This window comes from Arachis hypogaea, chromosome 13 (assembly GCF_003086295.3).
Source record: "Arachis hypogaea cultivar Tifrunner chromosome 13, arahy.Tifrunner.gnm2.J5K5, whole genome shotgun sequence".
In the NCBI taxonomy this organism is placed as follows: Eukaryota; Viridiplantae; Streptophyta; class Magnoliopsida; order Fabales; family Fabaceae; genus Arachis; species Arachis hypogaea.
This window is the reverse complement of record NC_092048.1, coordinates 126199666-126211935: the sequence shown is the minus strand read 5'-3', so window position 1 is coordinate 126211935 and position 12270 is coordinate 126199666. Positions and strand designations below refer to the sequence as shown.

Below are 12270 nucleotides of genomic sequence, written 5' to 3'. Positions count from 1 at the left end.
CCCTCACTCCATTTCAGCGTGTGTGTGTGTGTTTAATGAGGAGAGAGAATGCTGAAAACTAGGGTTTTGGTTTAGTTATGTTGGGCCAAGGGTCCACTTTGGGTTCGGTCGGCCCGGTTTGACCCGTTCGGTCCAATCTTGGTCCGTTTTCTATAAAATTGGTACCGAAATTTTCGTCTCAATCTCCTCTATCACATTTAGACATAAAAATAACATTTTTGGCTTTCTAGAATAAATTTTCATTTATGGGTTAATTAGCCGTTAATTAACCGGGTCTTACATCTTCCACCACATCCGATTCTCCAACCGCCCCAGAAATTGAAATCATAGCAGGAGTATTCATGTTAGCATTTTGTTCTGTAATTTCGTCGCAGTGTAGATCAGCTGCAAAAGATGGAGATGTCACCGTATTTTTCGCAGATGCAATTACAGGTATAGATAAAGACGCAACAACAGAGGTTAAACTGAAGACTGCTACCATAGGTACTGATTGATGATTCCGGTTCGATCCTTTTAAGTTAGAGACCACATCCACAAGCTTCGCCAATAGTTCAGGACACCTCCGGAAACTGCCGATAACAGTGAAATAAAACTTGTAAATCCTCGTCACTGTCTATTATAAACGAGTCGGAGTTTACCTCATCCCGAACAACAGAAATCAGAATTCGATAATATAACTTCTCGATTCGTTTCATTCCATGTAGACCCAATTTCTATAGTACGGTATTATAAAAATCAACCAGGCTCATAGAAGGTCTAATAAAGACGCTCAACGGATCTTTATAAAAAAATTTAATTTTCGATATTTTTTTTAATCGTACATTTGTAGTACACAAGAACTAGAAAGCTATCATCCGTAGCCATATTGAGTGTCACTCTAATGAGGATTCAACATTATGATGTTGGTATTTATATAGGTTGGACGTGTAATTTAAATCAAATTAAATTAATTCGATTTAATAAGGTTGTTTGTAAATGGTAAATCGAATTTAGTAGAGTCGATTTACCCTATGGTCTTGTTTCTTGTGTAAATCGAATTCATCTCATTTGATTTATCTTAGTGCACTTATCATCCCAAGTAAATCGAGTCTAATAAGGTCGATTTACTGCCGTCGACCCTAAATCGAATGATGTTAATTTAATTTACTATGCAAATCCTAAATCGAATGTATTCAATTCGATTTACCTATGAAGACCTAAATCGATTTAAGCGAATTCAATTTACATTAAAATACGCTACCCACGTAATATTTATTGGTTTAGAAATTTATGTAAATTTGATTTTCATTTTATTTCTTTACGTTATTTGTCCTAATAAATTTAATTGATTAAGAAAGTTAAAATTATAATTTTTTTTTATTTTACTTAAAAAAGATTAGATGATTACCATCTATTGTCATGTATTTAGAATCACTGACATGACATTATTACAGAGAATAATGTGGTTTAAATTCATTATATAAAAAATTAGTATTAATTTTTATATAATAATAATAATAATAATAATAATAATAATAATAATAATAATAATAATAATAATAATAATAATAATAATAATAATAATAATAATAATAATAATAACAACAACGAGATTTAGACCTGCGCAATGTGTAAAAGTTAATTTTATAAATTTTTTATTCATAATTTTTAAATAGATACATTTTTATTTTATAATTAACTCTTAAAACAAAAAATTGTATCATAATAAATTTTATGATAATAATTATAATAAAAAAATTTAATTATTTTACTGGTTTCTATAATTTTATCGAATTTTTAATTAGGTTCCTATATTTTTATTTTCTTTTCAATTGGGTCCTATATCATATCAGATTTTGTAACTAAGTCTCTACCGTGACAAAAAATTAGAATTAACGGAATATTCTATTAAACTATAGAAAATATTCAGTCAAATTCAGTCAAGTGTTAGGCATATTTGTTTTATTTAATGAAATATTCTGTTAATTCTAACGTTTTTGTCATGACAAGGACTTAGTTACAAAATCTGATATAGTATAGATGCTCAATCGAAAAATAAAAAAAAGTATAAGGACCTAATTAAAAATTTAGTAAAACTACATGAACCGACATAATGATTAAACCTAATAAAAATTGATTTAACAATCTATATTTTATATATATGGAAGTATTTACTTTAGTAAATATTTTAATTTATAAATTGTATTCTTTTACACCATTATATGACAACAAAGTTTGTCATATGTCATTTTTTAAGCTATTTTCTTAGTATTATTGTATTTTATTATTTTTTACATATAACAAACTTATAAAGAAAATACAAATATTGGCCTATATATTGAATGATGCTCTATACTGTAATTTTGATCTTGTGCTAAAATTAAAAGTGGTTAAAGAGATTTTCGACAATTTGTGTGAGAAATGATGAGATAGATAAAATAGTACTGTAATAGTAATAAGAGTGTTGTTGATTATATATACTAGCGGCTCAACAGTTCAGCCGCTTTTCTATTATTTTTAAGAAATTAATTTTATTTTTTTGTTAATATAGCATTTACTCTTCAAATTTATTAGATAAGTATTTTTTTATTTTAATGTTGATGTGGCTTTATTTATATTATATTTATTAAAATTAAAATTACTATAAACCAAAATATAATTAAAAAATAATAATAATAACATTATTCTGATTCAAAAAGAGTATATATAAACCAAAATACATGTTAGTTATTTACAGAAGATAATTTTTACTTAAATGTCATAGATACTCATATTTGTCTTCTTTTTTAAATGGTAGGCCAAAATATGAATCTAAATACGAAGAGGTCTTCATTTTTTTATAAATAGTGAAAAAATAGAATAAATGAGAATGCTTACTTTTTTCGTTTTTAAATATCAAAATATAAGAATAATTAATAAATAAAATAGGAGAGTATAAAAATTGTGTATATAAAAAAAATCTTTCATAATTCATCATATATCTTCTTATCAATAACTTCTTTAGTTTTAAAAAGGGCCAGATTTACTGACCATAAAAATAAATATATAAACCCTTCAAGATTATTCAATTAAAAATTATGTGTAACAAAATTAAAATAAAAATTTAAAAACATTATTTACAAATTAACTATTTTTAAACGTTATTAAGTTTAATTATTTATTTTTAATTAGTATTTAATTTGAAGCCGAAATAAAAATTTATATTCAAAGCACTCTCTATCTTCATGCATAATTTCAATTGTTAAAAAATATTTTATTTTTTTATTTTATATTTAATTTTTTAAATTATATTTAATTTTATTATTTTTTTAAAATTATTAATTTATATTTTTATTATATCCCTTACTATATTAAACACTATTCTTTCTTACTATTATTCTCCATATGATAAATACAATACTATACATAATTAAATATCAAATCTAGTACTCTAAATAATTAATTATATAGAAAATTAGTATACTAATATTTTAAGAAATACTTGATAGGTGTGATTTTCTTGCATGCATTATATACCAATTAAATAAATAAGCGAATATGCCAAATAAATAATATTGTAAAAGACAAAATTAATAAACTTTTTTGTAATATAATTTATTTATTTTAGTTTAATTTAAAAATATTTATATACTCAAATTTTAAATACAATATTCTAAGTAATCAAGTATTTTAGAAAATAAAAAAAAAATTATCCCATTAAAAGCAATTTAAAAAGAAAAATATGTAAAAAATATTTATAAAATTTTTTCATCCCATCGTTGACAGATAGTTAAATACAAACATGTCAAAAACATAAATAAAATGTACATGTAAAATGTAAAGAAACTATTTTTTTTGTCAAATCAAATTAATGAGAGAAAAAGACATAACGCTATTTATCTACGTGAAAAATTGGTAACAAATTAAAAAAATAAAAAAAATATATTAAAAATATAGATTGAGTAAGTAAATTGAAAAAAAAAATTGTAACCGTAGTGGAGGAAGACAAAGGAGGAGGATGGAGACAATTCAATTGAAAATGTTAAAGAAAGGAGAAGAAAAATATCAAAAGAAATACAAAAATGATAAATTTTTTTTAAGAAACTACAACAAAAACTCTAATAAAATAATTAGAGTGAAGCTACAGAGTACATTGTACTCAGAACAAAACGGTACAACCTAAAACTAAGATAAAACTAAATAAAATATAATTTAAATGAATATCACAAAATATAATAAAATTTATCAAAAATTACTTATCACTACTATTGATGATAATTGAACACTTCTTTCGTCATAAATTATTCTTTTATTCTTTTCGTACATGCTTCTAAAACCAACATTTATCATAGTCATAGTCTATTTTAGGAAGTTGTCTAAAGAGTTATTCAAAAGGTAAAAATATTAGAGTTGAGTAAGAGAAGTAAAGAAAATTAAAGAAATGATAAAAAAAATAGATTATTTAAGTGGAGAATTGAGAAAGAAGTTACGTGTGAATTTTTTTTGTAACTGGTAGTGAAATACATAACTGTAAAGTTAGTTTTGGATTATGTTGGCACTTAGCAGGGTTAAAATAGGAAAGAAAATTGGACACCAAACTTGAGGTATTCGCATTATATATTGTTATAGATTATATTACCTTGTTCTCCTGTCTCGTTTTTTCCTTCTCTTTCCATTTTCTCTTCACCCGACCGTCCGTAATTAATTATTACCAAGTATTATTATCGCAAGTTCGCAACTTTTAATCTTGTCTATCACTTTGATTTATAACTATCTATTCTGTTAACTTTTATGAGTTGTTGTTGAAGTTTCGCTAATAAAAAGTAAGACATAAAGCATTTAAATTTTTTACCCAAATTATCAAATTAACTTTTAGAATGTATAAAATTTATAAATTTAAATTAAATAAGATATTAAACAAATTTATTATGTTGTTATTATGCATAAAAAAATTAAAATAAAAATTTAGAAACATTATTTACAAATTAACTATTTATAAATGTTATTAAGTTTAATTATTTATTTTTAATAGTATTTAATTTGAAGTCGAAATAAAAATTTATATTCAAAGGACTCTTTATCTTCATGTATAATTTCAATTGATAAAAAATATTTTATTTTTCTTTTTTAATTTTATATTTAATTTTTTAAATTTTCTTTAATTTTATTATTTTTCAAAATTATTAATTTATAACTTTTATTATATCCCCTTACTATATCAAACATTATTCTTTCTCTTGTTATTATTATACTCTATACACATACCTGTCATTGTCTAGTCGCCATTATTATATTAGAGTATATACCCATTTTGGTCCTCAAAGAATTTTAGACTAGACACTTTAGTCCTCAACTAAAATTAATTACTCGATTGGTCCTTAACAATTAACTTTGTCAGTCACTTAGGTCCTTTACTCCGTTAATTCTAACGGAAGACAAAATAGTCCTTGACAACTCTAACAGGGGACAAAATGGTCCCTGATCTCCTCTGTTCGGAAATGAAACTGTTCTCTCTCAATTTTCATCATATCTCGTATAACACTAATAGTCTAACACTGTAACTTCAAACTGCACAATGCACACTCTATAAATTTAATGTTCACAAGAAAAAAAATCCTCAACTTATTCTCAACCAATTTATACTCAGGAAACTAATGCCTATGTCTCTCAACTAGTTGTCATCTTCGATGGATCCCATGAATATAGATAGCAAGTCTGATTTGTTAAGACTCATCGTCGTCGTTGCCATCTCCCTCCTCCTCTGTTCTAACATCTCCATGACCACATTGTCCACCACTCCGATCGTTTTCTTCAGCTTCTTTTTCGAATCAATGTTCAGTAATCGCTTCAGTTTCCATATGAGCGGCAGCGGTGACATTGCTCATTGTAATAGCTTGGATGCGAGGTCGAAGCTGTCTGCCAACTTGGACTCTGGGAAAGAAGGAATGAAACACTCAGTGTCTATTTCAAATGAGAATTTGCATATGATGTCGAAGGAGAATCTTCTCATGATGTCCTAATGTCCAACAATCTATATTGCTTGCCGGAGAGTGGAGAAAGGCGTGCCCTTGGAGTAGTTGTAGAACTTGGTCTTGAGGATGTCGTGGACGTTGTCGGAGTTGGAGGTGCTGTTATCAAAGACGTGGAAGTGGATGCTTTTGGTGGGTGAAGTGCAGAGGAGGTGGATGTACCAGTCACAAAGATTTAGGAAGTGTGTGGTCCATGACATGTTGAGGTAGGTGCGACACATGTGACAATTACACCATGCCTTAATCTTGGAGCTAAAGAGGAGGAAGGAAAAGATGGAAAAGAAGATTGTGGAGGTGAAGAAGGAGAGTATGAATGTTAGGGTTATGCGAGATATGATAAAAATTGGGGAAGAACAGTGTCGTTTTCGAATAAAGGGGTTAGGGATCATTTTGTCCCTTGTTAGAGTTGTCAGGATTGTTCCATGTTAGAGTTTTTAGGGTCCATTTTGTCTTCCGTTAGAGTTGACGGAGCCAAGGACCTAAGTGACTGATGGAATTAATTGTTAGGGACCAATCGAGTAATTAATTTTTGTTGGACTAAAATGTCTGGTTTAAAATTCTTTGAGGACCAAAATGGGTATATACTCATTATATTATTTTGTTCTTTCTAATTTTTTTCTTCTCCTTCCACCTTCTCTTCACCTACCATAATTAATTATCACTAAGTATTTATATGTTACATCTTTTATACGTTAATCAAATAACCAGTGACATATGTCAAATAAATGATATTATAGAAATTAAAATAAATTATATTTTTGTAATATAATTCATTTATTTTAGTTTAATTTAAAAATAAATATTCATGCACTCAAATTTTAAATATAATATTCTGTATAATTAATAATTTAAAAATTAAAAAAATAATATTATCCCATATGAAGTAATTTAAAAAAAATTAATTTAACAAAATATTAGACTTTTTTAATTCATCATTGATAGGACAAACATATTTAAAAAAATAAAGAATACATCTGAGATGAAAAAAAATAGTTCTTCTTTGGTAAGAGAAAAAGATAGAACACTACCTTTGTACGTGAAATATTGGAGACAAATTAAAAAGGTAAAAGAATGATGAAAATATTAATTGGGTAAGTAAATTAAAGAGAAAAAAATATAGGTGGAAGTTATACGTGAATGTAGTATCTGCAGTAAAACTAAATGAAATTTGTAACGATGGATGTGATGAAATCGATGGTGTTAAAGGTAAAAAAATAATAGTAGCAAGAAAAATATAACAAAGTGTATTAAGAGATCAAAAAAGAAACAGTAGAATATATGAAATTAAAAAAATATATATATATATATATATATATATATATATATATATATATATATTTTATGATTACAAACAAAATTCTAATAGAATAATTAGAGTGAGGCTAAATTGTTGAACATACTCAAAACAACACTATACAAAGTACAAACAAAGACTAACATAAAATTAAACAAAATATAATTTAAATGAATACCTCAGAATATAATAAGGTCTATAAAAAAATTATTTATCACTACTCGTTAAACACTCGTTAGTTTCTAATTATTATTTTTTTTCATTTCATATATGGCCACAAAAAAATAAAAAAAATAAAAAAAGAGAGATTGTGGCAGTAAAGAATTGAATAGAAGTTATGTGTGAATTTTTGTAACTGTTAGTGAAATATGATAAAAAAATAAGTAACGGTAAAATATTTTTGAATTATATTAGTAGGGTTAAAATAGGGAGTAGAAAATTGGACACCAAACCCTATATTTTGGCATTATATATTGTTATAGATATAAGTTGACCATTAGAATACGTAATTTAAATATTTATAATTGAAAATTATTATTATTATTATTATTATTATTATTATTATTATTATTATTATTATATTAATTGCATTTAACCATTACTTTATAATTAAAATGCTTAATGATTCATAATAATTCAAATAATTAAAGGTATTGTTTAATAAATTTTTTTGTAAAAAAAAAATAAAAAATTTATAATGCAACTTATTTAAAATGAGTGACATAATCTAATGGGAACGAAGAAGAGGAGTTATAGAGAAAGGCTAATAACGGTGATGAAGAACGAAAAAGATGGCAATACTTTTTGGAATAAGGAAGATGGCGATTGCTCTCTGACGTGACGTTCTCTTCGACTGAGTGAGGCGCACGACAAATGTTGCAGTGATCTTGGCAGGATGCCGTGGAAAAAAGAAGAGAGCTTCTTCGTCTTCTTTACCGAAAAGAAGAGAAGAAAGAGAATAAAAAGAGTCTGTTAAAGAAAATTCTAGAAAGAGAGACGAGTGTGAAAGAGAAGAGACTGAGAAAATGACTATTAACAGGACAGAGAAGAGAATGTTTAATTAATATATTTTAAATTTGTTTATTTTATTTGGTATAAATGATTGATTTTTTTTTTTACTAAAGATAGGAGACTCGAACCCGCAACCTCTTAATTGAGTATAAATGATTAATTAGCTTCAGAGAAAATTGTCAAAAACATTGAAATAATTTTTTTGAATATAAATAAATAATTAAATGTGTTTTTGTTGTTTAAATTATTTAAAATTTAAAATTATAAAATTAAACTATTTGATTAATTTAAAAGAATTATTTTTGTCTAACATAAAAAAATATTTAAATCTTTTAAAAATTAAATAATTTTTTTTATTTTTATTAAATTATAAAGATATTTTAATAAAAATATTGATATGTTATTATTTGTCTATATTTGTAACATATGGATTATGGATACGTATAAATTTCTCATCCTACTAAAAACAAACACCATAAAAATAAAAAGAGAGAAATGTTGTACACGCAACATAAGCATTGAAAATTGGGAGGTAGAAAACGGAAGTTGGTGTTTGCGGTTTTTCCAATGGCGTTCTCTGCAACTACCACGCCCTCTCCCCAATTTATTCGCCTTCTCTCTGTTCCTCAAAGTCATACTCAATCTCAAACTTCACTCTCTTTCCGATTTCCACAGTCAAATCTCAATCGAACAAGGCCGCTTTCAATTCGATCAGTTTCAGCCCCAGTTTCTGGTATGCTTTAATTTTCGCGGTGTGCTATTCTCTTCTTATGATGTTCTTGTTTGTTAGTGCTCGCTTATTTGTGTAGCTGGCGTTAACTATTATTATGTTAATTAATAACAAAAATAGATCGAGATTAGCAATATCATAATTGTTGCTGGATTATGCGGTACTGCCTTTTTACCTGTTGCAAAATTCATGTTAGGGTTTACTGATTTCGGTTCCGTCGTGTATTATTTTGACTTTTTGAAGGTTTCAAGTGAGTTGAGAAGGGATTGAATCAATGAACCATTTTTAATGCTTAGGAAAATAGATTGTGCAGTACACTAAAACTGGAGATTATTTTTGTTTTTGTCTCCTTCTGCAGCCAGAACAAAACAAAAATGGAAGTTGCAGAGTTTTAAGAAAGAAGAAGATTAACACCACCGAATATTCTGGTTTGGTCACGAAGTGCAATATGACCTACGTCACAACAATGATATAATTTTCACTATAATTAATAATGATTATAAACACCAATTCTAAACTATTTCAAACTTAGTAAATCACCTAGGTGCTAACCTGACTTAGTTAAGGGGAATCAAATGCATTGTAACCTAACACATTTTCGAAAATCAAAACACTCAAATAAAGATTAAATGGCTTTTGTATGCACTAGTCTCTTTGCCTTTTGTATTTCGCAAAATAAGCTTGAATCTAGACAAAAGAAAAATAAGAACACACTCAAATAACAAGGAAACAAGGTTGTGTATATATTCTGACTTAAGCTCGAATGGCTGTCTTCTCTTTTGGATGAAATTTTTTTATACAGCTGAAATCTCTTCTTCAATATTGGAATAATTTCCTTTTTCATCAACTAGTTGTTGCACACATCAATGCACTTAGCCGTTGGCTTTGAATGAGAATCCTTTTCTTGTTTAGTTTGATTATAATATGCAGCAGTTATCCAATCACTCATGAATTTGATTCTTGGAGCGTATCACTTGCTGTTTTGATGGTGCAACATTTTTCCAAATTAGGTTTGATATCATCTTAATGATATTCTCATTAATATTGCTGTTTTGCACAATTCTAGCTTGCTTGATTGGTCATCCTTAATTGATTCCTACATTGCTCATCATAATAGTTAGTTATAATAGAAAATAATCAAATATGTTTGTCATCACAAAGTAATTAATCAATACTTAACAGCTTTGATCACAGAATTGGCATCAGAGTCAGTGAATCAGAGTTAAATCCAAATAATAAAACCATAGAAATAATATGCATATAATAGATTTAGGTGATGGATAATGGACTATATGAGTTATCCGATGCGTTTGCTTTTTGCAAGTACTTTGTGTTCCTCCAACTCACTCCTTGAATAAGCTTAAGTTTTTCTGCTGTTGTCATGTACTTTGAATTTTGTATGCAGTGGCATGTGTGTTACACCTTTTCTCGATGTCTACGTGTTGTCCTAATCCAATCTTTTACTTTCATTCTCAAACCCCTTTTGAAAATCTTTCAGCTGCACCTGCATCTGGGGCTGTGGCACCTGCAATATCACTTACGGATAATGCACTGAAGCACTTGAATAAGATGAGGTCTGAGCGAAATGAGGAGTTATGTTTAAGAATAGGTGTCAAACAGGGTGGGTGCTCCGGTATGTCGTACACTATGGATTTTGAGGACAAGGCTAATACAAGGCCAGATGACTCCATCATTGAGTACAATGGTTTTGTAATTGGTATGATTTCATCTTCTAGTTCTTATTAATGTTTGTGTTTATAATCTCCTAATTGAGCTGTTTGACCAGCATAATATGATCTATGTGGGTTTAGGGTTTAGGCAATTGCTATGAATTCTTAATGAGTTAAGAATTTGTGAAAATCCCGATATATGATGCTGTCTATGGAGCAGTTTATGGCCATTTTTTTGTGCAACATGTATTGGCTAGTTGTAATTATTTTCTATTATTATTATTTTGAAGGATTGCAGGTAATTATCTGCTAGCTCTATGTTGCTCCGGTAGGCATGAATTTTAATCTTAGACTGGATTAAAATCTTGGTGTTTAACATGAACTTCTATTTAAGCTTTGTTTGCTAGAATTTTGTCAGCTCATTTCAAACAGCAGTTAGCACTGCATTTCTTTATTTATTTACTCTTTTGAACAAATGTACTTTTCATTACTTAGAAATTAGAATATTATTACTTTCTTACTGTAATGAAGATTGAAATGAACTACATCCACACGGTTGTATATAAGTCACCACTTGACATTTTTGGCTTCTCCATCTGTATTTGCAGTTTGCGATCCTAAGAGCCTACTCTTCATATTTGGCATGCAGTTGGATTATAGTGATGCCTTGATTGGGGGAGGTTTCTCTTTCAAGAATCCTAATGCGACACAAACTTGTGGATGTGGCAAATCCTTTGCTGCGGAAATGTAAAACCATGTTTATAGACAACAGTTACAATATCTGATGTTTCTTCGAAGGATACTCTAGACTATGTATACTTCTTTAATGTTGAACCACTTGAACTAGCCCAATGTAATTTGTTTAGGCTATTCATAATCGCAGACACACACAATACAAAATTACAAATAGGTGAAATTTCGCCCCATGTATAAGCTCGTGTTGCCTCTACAAGAATGTGATGTCTCAACCTACCATTTCCCATATACTTTTAGACATCTACATACAATATATATTAAGATATAAAATATAAATTAAAAATGATGAGTTAAATAACGCATATATTTATACATAAATATACTCATGTAGTAGTTTTTTTGTATATATGTATTTTTGCTCTTTTTATTATGTTTTTTAACACATGTGAAAGCACTTGATAGCCCGATACATGTAACAGCGGTTATTGACCTTTCCAATCAAGTGATGCAAGGTAATACATATAAATTCGGCAAAATGTTTGACAACAATCATGTTAGATGCAAATTAAAATTAGTTACTAATAAATTATATATTAGAGTATAAAATATATATTAAAAATAAATTAAATAATACATATATTTATATATAAATTTATAATAACTGATTTTATTATATAAATGACATTTTTGCTTTGACAATCTATGGTATATAATATTTATTGGTGTAATATTTGTTCTTTTGAGTGATTATTGCCCCTTTTCAATTAGAGGGTGATTGGTTTAACCTAGAAAAATAAAGTTTGAATATAGATAGGGGTAGTTTTGGAAAAATGTCAAATAAACGAAAAATTAATAGAGCCTTCAATTTTATGCTAGATTATT

The 12270-nt window shown here is 27.6% G+C and overlaps 1 protein-coding gene across 2 annotated transcripts; it reads left to right on the top strand.

The window, feature by feature from the left end:
* The first annotated feature begins 8708 nt into the window (after nt 1-8708).
* On the top strand, nt 8709-11622 carry LOC112733224 (iron-sulfur assembly protein IscA, chloroplastic). 2 transcript variants are annotated; one of them, XM_029291703.2, is made up of 4 exons: nt 8764-9025; nt 9381-10032; nt 10521-10739; nt 11301-11622. In XM_029291703.2, exons 2-4 carry the CDS (start codon nt 9912-9914, stop codon nt 11441-11443), a joined length of 483 nt encoding a protein of 160 aa, XP_029147536.1. In that variant the 5' UTR covers nt 8764-9025; nt 9381-9911; the 3' UTR covers nt 11444-11622. The 2 variants fall into 2 exon arrangements, with proteins under 2 accessions (XP_025637899.1, XP_029147536.1); XM_025782114.3 differs by lacking the exon at nt 9381-10032 and having other exon boundaries at nt 8709-9025.
* The last annotated feature ends 648 nt before the right edge of the window (nt 11623-12270 follow it).

Excerpts from the sequence above, each read along its gene's own strand:
- LOC112733224 (XM_025782114.3), top strand. The coding sequence starts at position 8,860 with ATGGCGTTCTCTGCAACTACCACGCCCTCTCCCCAATTTATTCGCCTT. Across the intron at positions 9,026-10,520 it reads AGTTTCAGCCCCAGTTTCTG|CTGCACCTGCATCTGGGGCT; the intron begins GTATGCTTTAAT and ends AAAATCTTTCAG. Across the intron at positions 10,740-11,300 it reads GTACAATGGTTTTGTAATTG|TTTGCGATCCTAAGAGCCTA; the intron begins GTATGATTTCAT and ends CTGTATTTGCAG.